Here is an 18,995-nt window from a genome sequence, read left to right as displayed (position 1 = left end):
GTGGACTCTTCACCCCAGAAACAAACTATCAGGTAGGAATGTTGATTGACTGGGCCACCTACTCGTCCCCACAAGTCACTATAATGAATCCTTGCAGCCGTCATATATGCTGTTGTCACTTTAGTGATTACTGTAACTAAAGTTATAGTAATAATATCCTTAGTAATTTTGCCATTATACCACATTATAGTAGTTAATGACCCCAATTCCCTGGGGGAAGTAGACCGGTTACCCAGAAATAAAGAGAAGTCAATCCTCGCCTTTCTTCTTAGTGCAACATTTCCCGTAAAAAAAAAACACTTTTGTGCGATTCACAATACAGACAGATCATCTCATTCCAATGTTCTTCAGATAACTAAAGCCGAAATTAAAAAGGTACCATTCTAGTAGATACTAAATCATCCAAATAAGAATGTAGGATTGCAACTCCACACATAGCAAAAGCTATGCAGAAATATATCAAAACATGATTTCCATGTACAAAACCTTACATTTACAGTATGTTTCCTTAACCATCGCTATTTCGTATCCCGTGATGATCATACAAGTTTATGTCCAAAAGCCAACACACGAATACATCTTTTCACGACAATATTCTTCCACACACCGGCTCATCGCACCATCGTTTGCATCTTTGTAATTCGTTGTTGAAAAAAGATCTTACATTTTTGGGATTGATTTGAATCCAAATTTATTATACAAAGGATTTGGCCCTAATTGTATAAACTAAGATAAATATAAGTTTTGTACAAACACATTATATGTTTCCCTGTAATATAAATTCTCCCAACAGCCCTGATCTGGCAGGTGTTTTTATACAAGAAACTATAATATAATCTCATTCTTTTTAATCCTAACGGAAAGCTTTATCTTCACCATCAACATTTAATCCAGTTCAAACAATGTTACAATATTTGGAGCCAATGATGATACATAATGATAGAAAAGATATAATGAACTTACCATTATTTGGGACGGTGCTAAAGAACTTCTCAGAATTGGCATCTGAAACCTAAAATACAAAGCAGATTTAGTTTTCGTCTTTGATAAAATATGAGAAATATACATTTTTCAAAACATGGAACTGTATTTTAATGTATTAATAAGCTCATTCCAGAGATGAATTTCAACCTTTATAAATGCAACACAATAAAACCATATATTATAACTAAAAATATAATATTTTCGCCCGAAAATAAATATTTTTGATAGAACAATACAGAAAAACGTAAAATGAAATTGCAGTGGCAGACGCATTTCCACTAGATGGTGCTATTTAGCTACATAATTCATATAGCATTTTCTCCTCTTTCTACATAGGCCAAATGATGTTGTTTCCAGCCTCATGCACTTTCTTGATGTGTTGTGTTACCAAATGCGATCCAGCTCAAGTAGTGCAGTGGTGTTGTGGTTTTATAGACACATTATTTTTAATCACTCTCTCTCTCTTGGCGCAGCACATTCCTGATACACTGGGATGTTTCTTAATCTACGATGGTTATGCCAGATATCAGTTATTATTGTGTATGGCTGTGATCCTAAAAATACATTTACATCCACAAACCATCCAGATACATATTACAACACATCTATAATATTCATGGTCTACAGAACATATTCATAATAATTTATGGCATTTCCGCCCTTGTATAAGTGGTATTAGAGAAACTTTTTCTGGCAAAGGGTTATAGATATAGGTATTAGATTACCAGTGGACATAAAGTCATCCATTTGCTTGTTATCCACATAAATGTAGCATTTATTTGCAGGTTTGAGAAATTCATACAGGCGATAATATCAAGAAGGCAAACAGGCTGGAAAAATTTGTATCTTTAGACTAGAAGGAAGATCCTATCACAATAACCAAGGATGAGCGACATCATCAGCAGTATTGACTTGCTCTGATCTCCTGAAGGTCAAAGGTCAATGACCTGACCACAAACAGTGCAGAATAAGGCTGCCAATAAGGTGCTGAAATGCTAAGTCTGGTGTTACCGGCCAGGATGGACATGAGTGAAGGAGAAGAACATGAATGAATTTTTTTTTTTTACATTAGGAACCTGCAAAGAAATTGCCATATACTTTATACACAAACATATTATTTATGTCCATCAAGCAGCTACCATAAACCCTTGAAAATGCTGAAGAAATAATGGAACCAGAAAACATAAAATTACACCCTTTTAGATGAATCGGATCCGTGTAATAAGATGCTTCTACAATATATCTATTGGTACATACAAAATTTAAAGGTGGTTTAATAAGTAGTTTCTCGGGGGGCCAAGCAAATGTTTGGGTTTGTATATTTGTGCGCATAGCTTTCTTGCCAAGATTAGCACAATTTTATGTTGTTTGGAAATTAAAAAAAAAAATTAAAGTCATGTATTCACATTACAAAATAACCATTCATTTTAACAAGGTCAAATACGTGATGCGGTTACTTTATACGAAATAACCACATTGCGGACATACACAATGTACTAACAGTACATAATCGAGATTCCTATAATATGACCCTTCAAAAAAGATGGAAACTGGAAACACAGATGGATAAATAGATAGATAAATCATAGATTCTGTATTATTTATAAATAAAGAAAACACTGAGGACCTCACAATTTATTTTCTTCTTATAATTCTGTAACTTAGGGCAAAAATAATAAAAATATTAGGAAAAAGAGTCTATAGCACATCCAGAAAATGCGAAAATTTATTTAAGTGTCCTTCTTTATTTATCCTGATCTTAATTTAAAGCAAAACACACAATTCCAATATTTAATGCAAAAAAAAAAATTCTGACACAATATGCGACAAAAATTCACCAGTTTTATTTCATGCCTTTTACCAAGTTGAATGCTTTTTTGTATGTTTTATGGTATTGTTTATCTTTATTTAGGCAATAAACGCCAAAAGGTCAACTTCCACGGCTCGGCACTTCCAGAGACAAAATTCGGGTCTATGGGATTTATGGTTATTACTTTCTGTAATCTGTGTTGTGCGGAGAAATATTATATTTAGATTAGATAATAATCTGAAGTATTTAGAAAAACCACTTTACGTTGTGCAGCAAATCATTTTCATATGACAGACGGTTATATACAATTATCTATTAAACATCCAGAATGATCATTTTTTTTTGTACACTTGAAATAAATATTTTTTTTTAACATTTTCTATGCAACAACTAATATTTTTAAAAGCTCCTTTTTTTTCCGGATGTTCTCCGCTCTCTCATCTCTCAATCCACAGCCCATGCAAATCACAGTTGTTGAAGTGATTGTGACTATTCTTCCGCTGTCAGTTGATATTAATGACTACATTGACAATCTCAAATTCATAGAATCCAAAATGAGACTCCTTAACACAATCAGGGAATAGGGTAACCACATTTTATCCACCATTGTTCTTATAGAACTTTTCATCATGACCATAATAAGGAGTTGGAAAAAAATAGGCGATCATTTTACTGTGACAAATAATAAATGGAGGACGGTTTCCACGCACTATTCTTTCTAAATCACAATGTTATGTATACATTAGACAGGGACAGCTTGTATTATCATATTTCAGCACATTATTCCATGTCTTCATTGTTGGCAGATACATAATTAATAGCAAACACTGACCTTCTATGGCCCCAAAAATCACCACACAGTTTTATTACATATATGTATACATCATGTCCACATTATATATTTACATGAGCGTACGCAAATTCTTCATATAATATATTCCAATAACGGCTAATAATTCTCTTTGTTAAGCAGCGGTGTACAATCCATTAGGACAAAGGATAACGACAGGAGCGTGAAGGGCGATCTTAGTAACTCTAGCCAGATATAATATATAGATTAAACACAGGAATATTGGAAAGAAGCGGCGTCTTGTCAGCGCTGGATATAAATAGCTGGCTGAGGGCAGAGGAGTGGGAGATGTTAAGGAGGGCAGTCAGGGATACAGAGGGCAGCTGCCTCGCTGCTTAGCTCCATTCTGCCTTCCCTGCCCAGTTGGGACCCAGATCAAAGCAATCTTTCAAACATATTGTTTTCCGGGAAGTAGGATACAATGGAATACACAAAAGGACGTGGCAAGGAAACACTTAAAGAAAAAGTAATAACACAACATACAATATACAATGTATATACAGAGCTGGGATTTGATCCAATTGTGGGGTTTAAATATATATATAGGAATATACATATATATATATTAACCCCCTCCACATACACACACACATACACCACACACACAGGGTAACCCCGGCTCCTTTCTTCCCTATGACAGGCTGTCATTCATCCCTCGGTGTGCCCTCTCCAGTGCCATGCCTTGGCTGTGCCACCTGAAGGTAAACAATAACATGACAATGCCAAGCAGTACAGGGCTACGGTACCTGGATAGGGGTTCTCTTCCAGAGTAGGGTCCAGATAGGACTTCAGATTCGCTCTCCAGATAAACAATGCACTATTTTCCCCTGGCAGTAATAATCCATGTGTACAAGATCCCTTGCAGCCATTGAAGATCCATGCAGACATCCAGGGTGATCCCGCACGTCCAGGGGTTAATGATAGGCAGAGAGAGGGGAGAATCACAGCAGCTGCAGCAGCAGCAGGACAAAGGAAGCAGCCATGTGCCCGCCAGCTCCTGATCCCCCTTCAGCAGACAGACAGACAGCAGTAGCAGCAGCAGCAGCAGCTTCCCCTCCCTCCCGCCTGCTGCTCCTCCTCCGCCTCACACTGCTGATCCCTCACCCTGCAGCTCCTCACAATCCCGGGACACCCCCTGTCAGGGAGAGCAGCTCCTCCAGGTCACTGCTCAGGTGAATTCCATGGGAATAGATCCTTCCAGGGCAGCAATGCCATCCACTGGGTGCAATCCTCTAGGCAGTGAGTGGGCTCCTCTTCCCTGCTGGCACACACATAGATCCCGCTCAGCTGCAGCAGCCTCTCACACTAGCTCCTTTCTATGTGATACAAGTGCTTATTCATAGCCTGCATTCCAGAGCTGGGGACATCCCACAGGCTGGGCCTGCCCCTCCTCTCATTTCCTCCATCAACCTGACAATCATGGAGCCACCTTCTCCTCAGCCCACATCCCAACCTTTATAGGGCTATTACAGGATTAGGGATTGTGCCTCTCTGTACCTGGGTGGGATCACCTTGTCAGCTCATCTCCAATAGAGAACATATACATTTGTCACACTCACTATGGATCTGGGTGATAGGGTTCAAAACCCCAAATCCTGCCCTGTATTAGAATGACACTTGAATCCTTTTGCTTTCCAAAAAGCTTAATCGCATAAAGGAGAATTTCAATGTTTGCTCAATTATACAAAATGGTGTAATACAGGTTTACAATTCGCAGTATTTCCGGATGAATCAATGGACAAGAGAATTTCATTCAGACATCTGGCAATGATGGGGGTAGTAATCCTGTCTACTGCTCTTATTCTAGCTAGTATGCTCATCAGAATGCTCTTCTAACTATTTCCTTGGCTAAAGGGATCGCATTTGAGGAACCTGGAGAAGCCATGGGACAGAGAATAGTTAAAATTGATACGTTCATTTTTCAGGTTCACTCAGCTTTCCTGTATTTCCAGTAATGTAATAATAATTCCTTTATTTATATAGAGCACACAGATTACGCAGCGCTGCACAGAGCTTTCTAAATTGTCCCTGTCGCCAATGGGGCTCACAATCTAATCAACCTACCAGTATTTTTTGGAATGTCTTATATTTCAGGTTTCAGTATTAGAAAATACAACAATTGATGTCTTTATGGCATAGAATATATATATATATATATATATATATATATATATATATATATATACAGCTATATACTACATATAAGGTATTGTTGTGTGGAATTGTAGCTACTGTATTTGATAGAATTTCAATAAAAGCAACGCATACAGCGTGTAATACAGCAGATTACTGATGTGCGCGCAGCATTGGGCATGAAAGTAATTGTTAGGAGAATGAACTGCCTGCCACATTAGCTTACAATGGAGGCTGCTTCTGCAATATATTCATTCAGACAGCATTAAAAGGAGGGAGACTCTTTGTATGCTGTGCACTACCGCAGTGTTAAAAGGGTAGCAGAAAGAATCCTTAAAGGGGTTCTACAATTTCAGAAAGTTATGGCATATTATACAGTATGCTATTATATGTTAAGGGTCTCTGTGGTCAACGGAGCAAAGAAGTACCTACAGGAGTGACACCATGTAGATAACTATAGTACAGCTCTATTTAAGCGGATGCAGTTCTACTGCCTAGACTGGTGTGTGGATCGACAATATGACACAGAGAACTGCACTGTTATTCCCAACAAATACATTGTGTGAAAGTGTGAATATATCCAAAAAAATACAGCCTCTTAAACAGTGATAATGTGCCACTAGTATAAAATAACATAAAAGGTTTGTTATCCTCCAATAAGCTTCAGTTTTTGGTTTTAAAGAAAATCTACCATTTGTTTTTATGCATTGTGAACCAAACATACCTTGAGAATGCTGTATCTAGACTGATGCAGAAAAATATCTTGTTTAATCTCTGAACTGAGTGGTTTTGTTCAAAAAACAATGATAAAATTCAGGACCTTGGCAAAGCTGGGTGCCTACATAAACACATTACACTTGGAGCTTCCTGAATTGCCCAGACAGGACTAATCAACCTCAGCTGGTTGACTCATTGAAAGTAGATCAGCCATTGATTACTTCTGCCTGTCAGGGACAACACAGGGATGACGTATTCTCAGCTTATGCTGGGCGGGACAAGGCTGAAGCAGTGCATAATTAGGGTAAGAGGAGAAGCGCTGAGAAGGTACAGGAGCAATAGAACCTCATTATCAAAATTTTATAATCGATTTTTTCTGCAAAACCACTCAGTTCAGGAATTAAACAAGATATTTTTCTGCATCAGTGTAGATACAGCATTCTCAATGCTATGTTTGGTTTGCAATGCATAGAATCAAATGGTAGATGATTGGTAATGGTTGGTAGATTCACTGTAAAAAGGAGAGCTGAATTGGTTGGTTGCACTAGATGCCATAGTTTTTGTATCAATTCCTCACAGATCTCTGCTTGCTGTCATTCTATAGAAAGCTTCCAGTTACTTCCAGTTGATAGAAATCTGGCCCTGGTCATGTGATGTCGCACAGATGCACGGCTCATTATCATCACAGATAGTAATAAAGTCTCTGTGTCATAGGAGCAGTGCACCTGTGTGACATCACATGACCAGTGACAGATTTCTAGCCACTGGAAATAATCAATGAAGCTTCCTCCTGAATGACAGCAAGCAGAGATCTAGAAAACTGTGAGCAACTGATATAAAAAGCTAAGTGTGAAGTATGTGTAGTTTTTCATTGCATAAACACTAACATTTAGTTGCTAATTTTAACAAACAATATATTATATAACACGTAAAAATTTTTGCTAAATAAATAAAGTGTATGCCAGTATATGTAGAGTAATTTTATCTGTGCACAAATACATCTACGTTTGCAACAATATGTTTTTAATGTTTGCTTAAACTGAATAGAGTGAAACTTTTCGCAAAAGTACCCTACCAAATGAATGTTAGGAAGAGGTACGGAGTCACAACTGTATGCCGGCAGAAACAGAGTATAGTATACACGCTTATGTGTTTTTTGTTAAAAATACATTAGTCTCTACATATACGTCTCCTAGTCAGACCTTTGTGTTTCCATGGTAACAGACTCCAAAAAAACCTTGTGTAGTCTGATATTGGTATACATTTGACAATGTACAGCAACAAATGTATGACAGACACAATGGTGTATGATTACACTGTTAGAATGTAGTAAACATTTGGGAAGATTTATCAGCACTTGAAGGCCTGAAAACTGACAATAGGAGCACATCCCATGTGCGTGGCCAGGAAATTCGCCTATTTCCCCCACTGCGCCACCTCTACATTAAGTGGATGTGGAGGGGCGTGAAACGGTGGGCAACAACTGAGTGGCAAAGGCTGTAGAGCAATTAATTATACACCAACCCCATGGTTTTTTCTTTGTTTGCTACAACTCTAAGAAAATACATTGGTCATTAAAGAAAACCATAGGCACAAATCTGAATGGCCTATTTGTAATGACTGCTGTCCACTCATAGTCATTAGCAGAAGGCTTACAGTGTGATCAGTGATCATAGATGGTACCGTCTTGAAATCCTAATTCTAATCACACAAATAATACAATTGTTGTAGATGGATAGTAGTCTGTATGCATTAAGATTAGCAGTGACCATCCCTTGCATTCCACACTAGACCTCAAAGAAGGCGTAACCAACCATAAAAGTCACATGGACGATGAACATGTCTCAAGGAATGACTCTTCATTAACCACTACACTTCCACTTCAAGCCAAGACCCTATATGTGAGCATCCAGTTCAGGTAAAAAGCATTTCCTTGTCCACAATACTATTGATCTGAGTATCATTAGCCATATCTGGGATGTAAGAGCTACTCACTAATCGTCTGGTAAATGAACATTTCACAGAGCATCCGTAATATCTTGTTCCTAGAGGTCTGTTCTATTATCTTTATGCTTTAGCTGATCCCATTGGGATTCCAGTTTTTCACTCCCACAAGCGTTAAAAGTAGGTAACAAGTCATCACATTTGAAGCTGCAAAGATACAGAAGTGGTGCAATAGTCCCAGGACCATTATCAGTGGCTACCAGGGTGCCACCGTATCAACTTATATGATAAAGCTCTCGGCTGACACCAGGAGAAAAAATGATAATTCTCTTCCTCCATGAAATCTCCCTCCCACCTTTTTTCACAAGGAGGCTTTTTACACTCATTAAATGCAACCTTATCTCAGAAAGACTGCAATCCTCAGCAAATGACAAGTGCACCTAATCTCATTTCCTGACAAGCGATTCTGACAGCACCTTGCTTTTGATTTCTAAGACACGTAGCTAGACATATATTAATCTGTCAATCATCGCCCATAGCAAGTATGGGGGAGGGGGGGGGGAGCGGGAAGGGGGGCCATTACAATGTCTGGGTAGAAAAAAGATGAGAGGAGAAATGACTAAGGATTCAGAGCTAAAGAGTAACCAGTGGGTGGGTGCTCATTATTGTTGCAGGATTATGAGCTTTTGTTCAACATGGGGATGATTGAAAGGAAGTGTAAGGAAATTTATTGCTTTTTTATTGTAATATGTCTCAGGTTGCTATTGTTTAAAATGAAAACAGCTCATTGTGTAATATTGCTCTGGCTGTCCATGGGTGACCGTTATTTTCATTTTATAGCTCCCATGAAATAAAGGGAAAAAAAAACACATGCTCAATTGCAGTGCCTGGGGTCCTGTGGTGACATGGATGTACTGTGCATGCTTCATTTATGGCAGGATGGCTGATATAAATATAGCATTATGAGAAAGAAATATTCAAATCCCGTGGATGAAGCTCGAGAAATACATTTACTAAATCTATGATTGTAGCTAACACAATTTTCATCTCAAGCACAGCTTTATAAAAGGCACAGAATTGCTTTTGCAGAAAATAAAATTTTAACAGTCGCAAATGCGCATTCCCTTTCACACATTTAAAGGGAACCTGACACCACAAAAAGTGTTGTGTAGAATGCAGGCAGCATGTTATAAAGCAGGGGGGATGAGTAGATGTTTTTATAGTTTTGTGGGGGAAAAGAACTAGAATAACTTTATGTGCTAAAAAAGTGATATAAATTTAAGAAATACAAGTTATACATTCTGCATATTCATTGCTTAGCAATAGGGGGGGATTTTATATTGATTTCAATGTAATCTGTATAATCTGTACTACCCAAATCACAATTTTATTATGTAACATGATTGTCTTAGATTTTTTAAACTGTGACTAGATCATGTGATAAAATTTTTATTTTATCCAGTTTCCTGCTGCTCAAATGGTCTATGCATCAGCAGTGCTCCTACACTAGCTTGATGATGTCACATTCTGTACATTACATCCATTCATTGGCCTCAGCATGGTATGTTGTATTATTATGTAAGAGTCTGTTGAGAGAGCCTGCAGTAGTTAGAATCTGCACTAGCATGCTGGAAGATCCTGATCGATGTCTGAACTGGGGAGAGTGATGGACTTAGGACCAACAGTAGAACTTAAAGGGTGGGAAATGCGATCTGTTCCTTAAACTTTACAGGCTGTTGTATTCAAACAAAAAACGACGGAGCCCATTGGAAAAAAAATTAATTAATAGGGGATCTGTTCCTTAAACTTTATAGGGTATCTGGGATAATATTTTTTACTATGGGTTTCCAGCAATTGTTTGTATGCAGAAGCTCATCTGTGACAGTGTGCACGCCCATTACAGCCTACAGGCTGTTGTATTCAAACAGAAGCCGGCGGAGCCCATTGTAAAAAAAATAAATTAATAGGGGATCTGTTCATTAAACTTTATAGGGTATCTGGGATCATATTTATTTTTACTATGGGTTTCCAGCAATTGTTTGTATACAGAAGCTCATCTGTGAAAATGTGCACGCCCATTACAGCCTACAGGCTGTTGTGATCAAACAGAAGCCGACGGAGCCCATTGTAAAAAAATAAATAAATAAAACAACCTCTTTTTTATTCACAGTCCTGATAAAAATCTTTGTGTTATGTATCTTATCTTTATGTGAAGTCACAATTCCAGGAGCAAAAACTAGAATTGTGCCTTCCCCTTAATGCCATTTTCATGTCAAGTGTGTGTGTGTGTGTGTGTGGGGGGGGGGGTCTGGGTATGGAGCGGGCCGTGACTTGATGTGGAGTAGCTTGCATAAACTATGGCGTGTGCCAGTTCCTGACGCAGTGCAATTTTACACCCGCTCTGAAATATATATATGCCAATATACAGACATATAATTAATAATTTCACCTGTTATTATTATGTTTTTGTGGATGTTACCTATTGCCTTTTCTAATCCTTGCAATATTTCCAGCTTCAAAAAACATGAAACACAAGAGTGAGCACTCTGGGATTTTATTGGTTAATTACCATGTGTGCCATTAAACAGTTTCTGAACAGATAATGAGCAAAAAGTGCAATAATAATTGCAGATTTTCTTATGTTTCTTCACTTCTCATTTTCTGTGCCTCATCTTTCAAGGTAAACTCTGGAGACAAACTATCCTCTCAGGCTATGCCTGCTTTTATTTCTCCCTTCTGAATTCTCAGCTCAGGCTTTCTGGATCAAATGAGCCAGCTGTAAGAGACATATTAAAAATATGTCTGAACCAGAGGGTATATTCCATAGAGTATTCAGCGTGGCATGCTGGGGGACAAGCCCACCAACTGTGTTTTCATTTTTCCAATGACAAGTGTTCAAGGGTCATAGCCGGTGACAAGATTTAAAAGTCTATTGGAGAGCTGGGACTTTTATTTTGTATTAAATGGCTATAAAAAGAGAGACAGTCTAGCAGTTGTGAGCAGTTCTCGTAGACCATTTTGCATGGACAGCTAAGTCATGGCCTGAGGCAGCTCACAGCGGTCATCATGAGACATGTGTTTTTTATCTATCTACAGAACAATCTAAGAAAGTATCCATAGGTTGATGCACTATAAAAATGGACATACAATACATGTCAGCTATATATTTCTTTGTCTATCTTTATCTATAATACAAAAAATGGCAGCACAGTCCTTGGAAAAGTAGATAACCTGTTCTATACAGATCCTCTCGGCAACATAGAGTTCAAAGAAATATCCAAAAAATGGCAGCACTCTGAAATAGTGAAAAATGTGTGACAGCTGGAAGTGGAATAAAGTCACCACACATTTTTCACTGTTCAGCAGAGCTACAGTTTGTTGGATATATCTGTCTAACTATAGAAAGTTGAAGCAGGTCATCAACAATGAGTAGTAGCGGGGGGATGCACAAAGATCGGGCTTCAGGTCCTCCAAGTACATATAGCAAGAAAATAGAGGCACAACTTTCAGCCAAAAATATATTTGTCCCAATACTTTTTCAATATAGGATAGATACAGGGCCGCATCTGCCATGAAGTCTCCATCTCAGGCGACTGATTGTGGACCCCTTTTAGGGGCAGGATATCGCCACCGGTAGCACGGACTGCCAATGGCTGGCAAGTCCGAACTATCTAAAAAATTGATTACATCAGCGCCGATGTAAACATTAGGCAGAGTGGTGCAGCTCTACAGGGCACAGGCCGGTGTCACTATACAGTAGACATGGCTGCAAGCTGGAGAACAAGAAGGAGCTGCGGGGAGCATTGGGGCTGGAGCCCAAAGGTTATTATTTGTTGGGGTGTGAAGTCTGTGTATACTAGGGGAGCCTGTGCATTACTGAGGAAGACTGTGCATACAGCGAGAGCCTGTTCATTACTGGGGAAGGCTTTGTATACTGGGGGAGCCTGTTCATTACTGGGGGAGGTTGTGTTTACTGGGGGAGCCTGTTCTTTACTAAGGGTTGTTGTGTTTACTGGGGGAACCTGTGTATCACTGGAGGAGGTTGTGTATACTGGAGGAGCCTGTTCATTACTGGGTTGGTTGTGTATATTGGGGGAGGCTGTTCATTACTAGGGTAGCCTGTTTATTACTGGGGGGGTGGTGTTTACTGGGGAAGCTGTGTATACTGGAGGAGCCTGTTCATTACTGGGTTGGTTGTGTATATTGGGGGAGGCTGTTCATTACTAGGGTAGCCTGTTTATTACTGGGGGGGCGGTGTTTACTGGGGAAGCTGTGTATACTGGAGGAGCCTGTTCATTACTGGGAGAGGCTGTTCATTACTTGGGGAGCCTGTTTATTACCCGGCAACTGTGTATACTGAGGAAGTGGTGTATACTGGGGGAGCCTGTTCATTACTGGGGGAGGCTGTGTATACTGGGGGAGCCTGTTCCTTACTAAGGGTTGTTGTTTTTACTGGGGGAGCCTGTTTATTACTGGGGGAGGCTGTGTATACTGAGGAAGCTGTGTATACTGGAGGAGCCTTTTCATTACTGGGGTGACTGTGTATACTGGGGCAGGATGTTCATTACTGGGGTAGCCTGTTTATTACTGGGGAGCACTGTGTTGACTGGGGAAGCTGTGTATACTGGAGAAGCCTGTTCATTACTGGGGAGGCTGTTCATTACTTCGGGAGCCTGTTTATTACTCTGGGGCTGTGTAAACTGGGGAAGCTGTGTATACTGGGGGAGGCTGTTCATTACTGGGGGTGGCTGTATATACCAGGGGAGGCTGTGTATACTGTAGGAGGCTGTTCATTACTGGAGGGGGCTATGTATACTGGGGGATCCTGTTCATTACTGAGTTAGGCTGTGTATGCTGGGGGAGCCTGTTCATTACTGGGGGAGGCCATGTATACTGGGGAGGCTGTGTACACCGGGAGGCCATGTAATAAGGGGGAGGCTGTGTATGCTGGGGGAAGGATGTATATTGCTGGGCAGACTGTGTGCTGCTGGGGGGGGGGCTGTGTGCTGCTGGGGAGGTAGGCTGTGTGCTGCTTCGTATTTTTAGGGGTGCAGTATGGAGAAGTGCTGCATAGAGCTGAAGACATTTGACTGTGAATTCAGCAGAGAAAAATTATGGCCGAGAGAAATCGTAAAGAAGTCGTCTTCCCCTGTAAGGTACTACATACTAGATGTGACTAATGTCTGTGTAGTTACTAAGGTAGCAACATCGGGTGCACAGGGGGGATTGTCTCAGGCAGCAATCCATAAATAGGTGGATAGATAGCAAGAAAAAAGCAGCACAACAAAGCTTTGCTTCTTCTAGGAAGGCTTTCTACAAGATTTTGCAGTGTGTCTGGGAAATTTCCCCCATTCATATATAAGAGTATTAATGAGATAATTAATAGATAATGCGATCTCCATTCTAGTTTACCTAAAAGGGCCATTCAGGTTCTTCCACAGTGAATCACCCATCACCGTGTACTTACCATATAGACATTGCTTTGTAAATGGTGATGAAGCAGTGTTCCCCTCCAATGGAACAAGTGGCCTGAGCCAAAAATAAAATCAACCTAATAGCATAACCGTCCTCCACCAACCTGTATAGTTTGCAAAATGCAGTGTTGTCCTAGAACTCAGCGAATCTAGATTCATCCCTTCAATTGCCATAGGGAGGATTCATGCTTTATACTACTCAGTCCAACACTTGCTGCTGTGTTTTGTTATTTAAAAGGTTAAGGTTAAAGGACACCTGTCATCAGGTCTGTGTCACTAGTCCTGTCACTACTACCTGTTGGAGCATCTCACAAGGATCCCATCCCAGCCTTTATCTAGTTATTTCATACATTAATCATTGTAAAATCATCTATTCTTTATTATGCAAATGAGTCTGGTCACATGGTCAGAGGCAGTGATGTCACCCCTGTTACCCCTCCCCTCTCCTCCCCCTGCTCATGTCTGTGTGTAATGTATAGTAAAGTATTGCTGGTATCTCTGCTGCATTAGCTGACATGCTGCATCCTCCTAATATACAGGTGAGAGACACAGACATCAGCTACACATGAATCTGACATGTTCTGCTGTAACATGGCTGCCTGGAGCTGCTGTATCTCTCCTATACACACACACATGCACACACAGGCTGCAGGGGGCGCCAGCACCAGGAAGCACATCATTATACAGCCTCACAGCATTATACAGGCTGTCAGTCATGCACTGGGGGTGTGGCTGTGCCTCCCACTCATGAATAGAGTGGACAGCTTGAATATGCTAATGCTTCATTGGACATTTCACAGGTCATTTGCATACAGCTTTAGGACCTCATTGCTTAGGTTTACAGGCATGTAGAGGGACAATAAAGGGATAGAGGCAATGCTCTCTAATGGCAGTTTATGAAAATATATTTAGTTTAGGGGGGTTATTTTGCCTGACGGGTTCTCTTTAAATCTGTTTCCCCCATCCACAGAGTAGCAGATACATAATTGTGGAAATTCCAAATTTCCCATAACATAGTTTAAGATTTCAGGTGGTTTTGTCCTGTAAGGTTTCTTGGAGGTCTCATATTGATCTATAATGTAGAAGATCCCCATGATCCTTTGGATAGGAGATAAATGTAGTTGAAGATAATACGCCTCTAAGGCTTGCATGTAATTGCTCGGCCATGGAAACCTGTGTCTACAAGCTTCTGGTGCACAGTTTATATTCTAACATATGTGTAGTAAAACCTCTGGTTTCAGAAATGTCTTTCAGCTCATCAGCCAATCATTGATGTCCATAAAATGGCAGGAGATGTAGGATCATGTGGGCCTATTTGGCCACGACCAGTTTGAGCATGCTCTACCTTCCAGCACCTTATAGCATTCACTCTCATTACAGTCAATCCCATGTATTGGTGATGGAGGGCATCCTGTAATCTATAACAAGGATGTCAATGTCCTGGCAGTACTGGGGAGGGGCACTAATGAGACTGAATACTATTATAAGGTTCTAGAAGGTAGAAATGGATCACTTGGGGTTCCAACGTGAGGATACCCTGTGATTGCCAGTTAGCCATGTAACATGTAACTGATTGGCGCACATGAGGCCTAGAAGCTTGAACTTATGTCTCATCGTATAATATTTAAAAACATCACTTTCAGGTCCCAATTTTGTAAAACTGTTTTCTGATTGAGTTAAACAGAAAAGTCGATTGTATTTAAACAAGGCAATAAAATGTAATGATCACAATCATCAAGTACCATAAATGATCATCCACAATCATGATTTTTGTGTACAGCACATCCTTTGTTTACACATGGAGATGTGCTGCTATTGATCGTAGATCTTTTATGTCTAAAAGATTAAGTCAATATACAAACAAGCACTTTCTAAATTGTCGGTCTAGTGACTCCATATAGGGTCTTTAAACAGTGAACTTGGCAAGTAACTGAAAATAATTTAAAACAGTTAGTTGGATGGAGTAATTGTTTTTTTTTAATAATCATAATGCATATACTGTATATACATGAGCTGAGTTTTTCAGCACAAAAACTCGGCTAATACTCAAGTCTAAAAAAAGTCAATACTCACCTTTCCGATGCCCCTCTGGCGATGCACAGGCTTGGACGTCAACAGGCAGCTGACGTCATAGTCTGTGCGTTGCCAGCGCGCATGGACCTGCTTTTGGAACAAAGAAGAGGACCTGCGGAGGGCGTTGAAAAGGTGAGTAGGGAGGTTTTTTTTTTTTATGTGTGTGGGGGAGCCAGGGTGGGTGCTGGCTATATACTTTGGGCTAGCTGTATACTTTAGGTCGGCTCGCTGTATACTTTGGGTGCGCTGGCTATATACTTTGGGCAAGCAGGCTATATACTATGGGCTTCCTGGATATACACTATGGGCAGGCTGGCTATATACTATATGCCGGCTATATACTTAGGGCAGGGGGCTGGATAGCTACATACTATGGGCTGGCAGGGTATATACTTTGGGCTGGATGGCTATATACTATGTGCTGGCATGCTATCTACTTTGGGCTTACTGGCTATATACTATGGACTGGCTATATACTTTGGGCTGGCTATATACTATGGTCTGGCTGGCTATATACTTTGGGCTGGCTGGCTATATACTATGGGCTGGCTATATACTATGGGCCGGCTGGCTATATATTTCAGGCTGGCTGGCTATATACTATATGCTGGCTATATACTGAGGGCAGGGGGCTACCAGGATATATACTATGGGATGGCTTTATACTTTGGCTGGCTGGCTATATAATTTGGGCTGGCTATATACTATGGACTGGCTTGCCATATACTATGGGCTGGCTATATATTGGTAGCAGATGCTGGTTATATACTGGGAGCTGATAGGCTATATACTGGGGGGCTGGCAGGTTATATACTAGGGCAAAGTTGGAAGGCTATATACTAGGGCATGGGCTAACAGGTTATATACTGGGGCATGGGTTCACTATGTACTGGGCATGGGCTGGCTATATACTGGGGCAGGGGTTGGCTATATATCGGGGGTATGGGCTGGCTGTATATGGTGGGCATGGGCTGGCTAGCTATGTAGTAGGTGGAGGCAGTGACAAATACATTTTACACCTTAGGCTTATACTCGAGTCAATAGGTTTACCCATTTTTTTGTGGTGAAATTAGGTACCTCGGCTTATAATCAAGTTGGCTTATACACGAGTATATATACGAGTGTATATTAATAGTTATAATCAGAAAATATGTAATCATCAAACTTTTACTGTTCTAAAAATGCTGTATATATTGTGGACACATGACCACACAAAATCACTCTACAGGGGATAAACCTTACCCAACTGCACACTATGTTTTGGTTTAGGATATGTCCACATTATTAACAATGGAAGGCTGGAATTTCAATCAGGTACACCAGACTATGCTTGGGAGAAAGTAAGATGAATTCTACAGAATGGAAGTTGCCTTTAATTTTTTTTTCAGAACAGTGGAGACACTTATGCCTTCACCCACACAGGATGTATGAAATACTAAATACAAGCAAGTAAGTTATCACGATGAATGAAAACAATTCTGTGGAAACTGACTGCGGAATCCCACTGCTCCAGTCGAAGAGTCTTGTAGCCCCTTTATATCGCACAGCTGGTCTGTGAGTTAAAAATGTTTTCTGCCTTAGGCCTCTGATTTGTAATTCCTTGCCTTGAATTGTGCATCCAAATAAACATCTTTAATCATTTCGTGCAGAGCAGAGGAGCTTTATTCCACACGGAAGAACTTACAACCAAATAAACTGGTGAAACAATATCAATTCAACTTCAAATGCTCAGAATAATTGTGCTATCTGCTCAGCAAACTGTGCCAAAGCCACAACATTTTTTTTAAAAAGTAGAATTGTAAATTTGTTGTGAAAATCATATACAGGGTGTAAGAAAAAAGGTCAGGACAGTGGAATATATCACAATATGCACATCGGATCAAAAACTAAAAATATATGTGTCAAATATTTTTCAAAAATCTATAAAATTTTAAATGTGAACCATTTTTTATTGCATAAATGGAACCTCATTTTTTATCGGATTCCCCAGGAAAAATTTCCAAATGTTAAAAAAGTGGAATATTTCAATAAATACACATCAGATCTAATATATGAAAATAGATATATGCAATATTTTTCTAAAAGTTATCCAATGTTACCAAAATTGAGCACTTAATTAAACTAAAGACAGGTTGCTGAAGCCCATCACACCTGCAGTGCAAATATGTCTTTCTGCTTTCTCTAAGCATTTGCATTACAATATAATTGTGTGTTACCTTACAGAATTACAGAAGATTGACAGAATCCTCTGTGTAGTCCTAGGGGTTGGGCTTTGGTTCAGATGCATTTTAAAAACTTGTCTGTGCGCAGACTGCTCTCAGCTCTCAGCCCCCACCTTTATGCTCCTGTACAGCTCCTCCATCTCCTACTGATGTCAACTCACAAGGCTGTGAGCTCTGTGAAAGAGCACAAGGGAGGAGCTGTACAGGAGACAAGAGCTGAGCAGTGAGTACATAGACAAGTCACATGTTTTTTTGAAATGCATCCAAACCAAAGCCCAAACGCTGGGACTACATAGGGCATTCTGTCAGGGTGCAAGGTAAGTTATAACACATAATTATATTGTAATGCAATTGCTTAGAAAAGGCAGAAAAACATATTTTCACTGCAGGTGAGATGGGCTTCTGCAACTTGTCTTTAGTGAAAATGAAGAGAACAGAAAACTATTACGTCCACATCATTGTTCCTGGGCTACGCTGAATGTAGTTTCTACATAAAAAATTTGATTCTTCCCACCTTATCCCCAGGGAAAGGGGGGGGGGGGTTGAAAATACAGGGTCAATTTTAATTTTATTGAACAGATTTTAAGCAATATTTGTCACATGTTTTTTCCGATCTGATGTGTATTTGTCTAGATATCCCCATTGTTGAACATTTTTTTACCCATTTTTGTTGCCTACAATTACAGCGCCAACTGTTAATAGAGAATTTTTTACAGTAAGCCTCTTACCACAAACAAACATAATTTCCAATTTTTTGCATGTATACAGTTTACTGTTTCCTGTGTTTG

General features: G+C 39.8%; 1 protein-coding gene across 9 annotated transcripts in view; it reads right to left on the bottom strand.

Annotated features, from left to right (window-relative positions):
* Positions 1-18,995, bottom strand: part of AUTS2 (activator of transcription and developmental regulator AUTS2) — a 959,393-nt gene that overhangs the window by 59,113 nt on the left and 881,285 nt on the right. For all 9 annotated transcript variants that reach the window (XM_072136188.1, XM_072136190.1, XM_072136189.1 and 6 more), the window contains one exon: positions 964-1,012. In XM_072136188.1, the coding sequence (XP_071992289.1) occupies positions 964-1,012 (49 nt within the window). The remainder of the gene's footprint in view (positions 1-963; positions 1,013-18,995) is intronic.

This window comes from Engystomops pustulosus, chromosome 2, assembly GCF_040894005.1.
Source record: "Engystomops pustulosus chromosome 2, aEngPut4.maternal, whole genome shotgun sequence".
In the NCBI taxonomy this organism is placed as follows: domain Eukaryota; kingdom Metazoa; phylum Chordata; class Amphibia; order Anura; family Leptodactylidae; genus Engystomops; species Engystomops pustulosus.
This window is presented reverse-complemented; position numbering and strand designations above follow the sequence as displayed.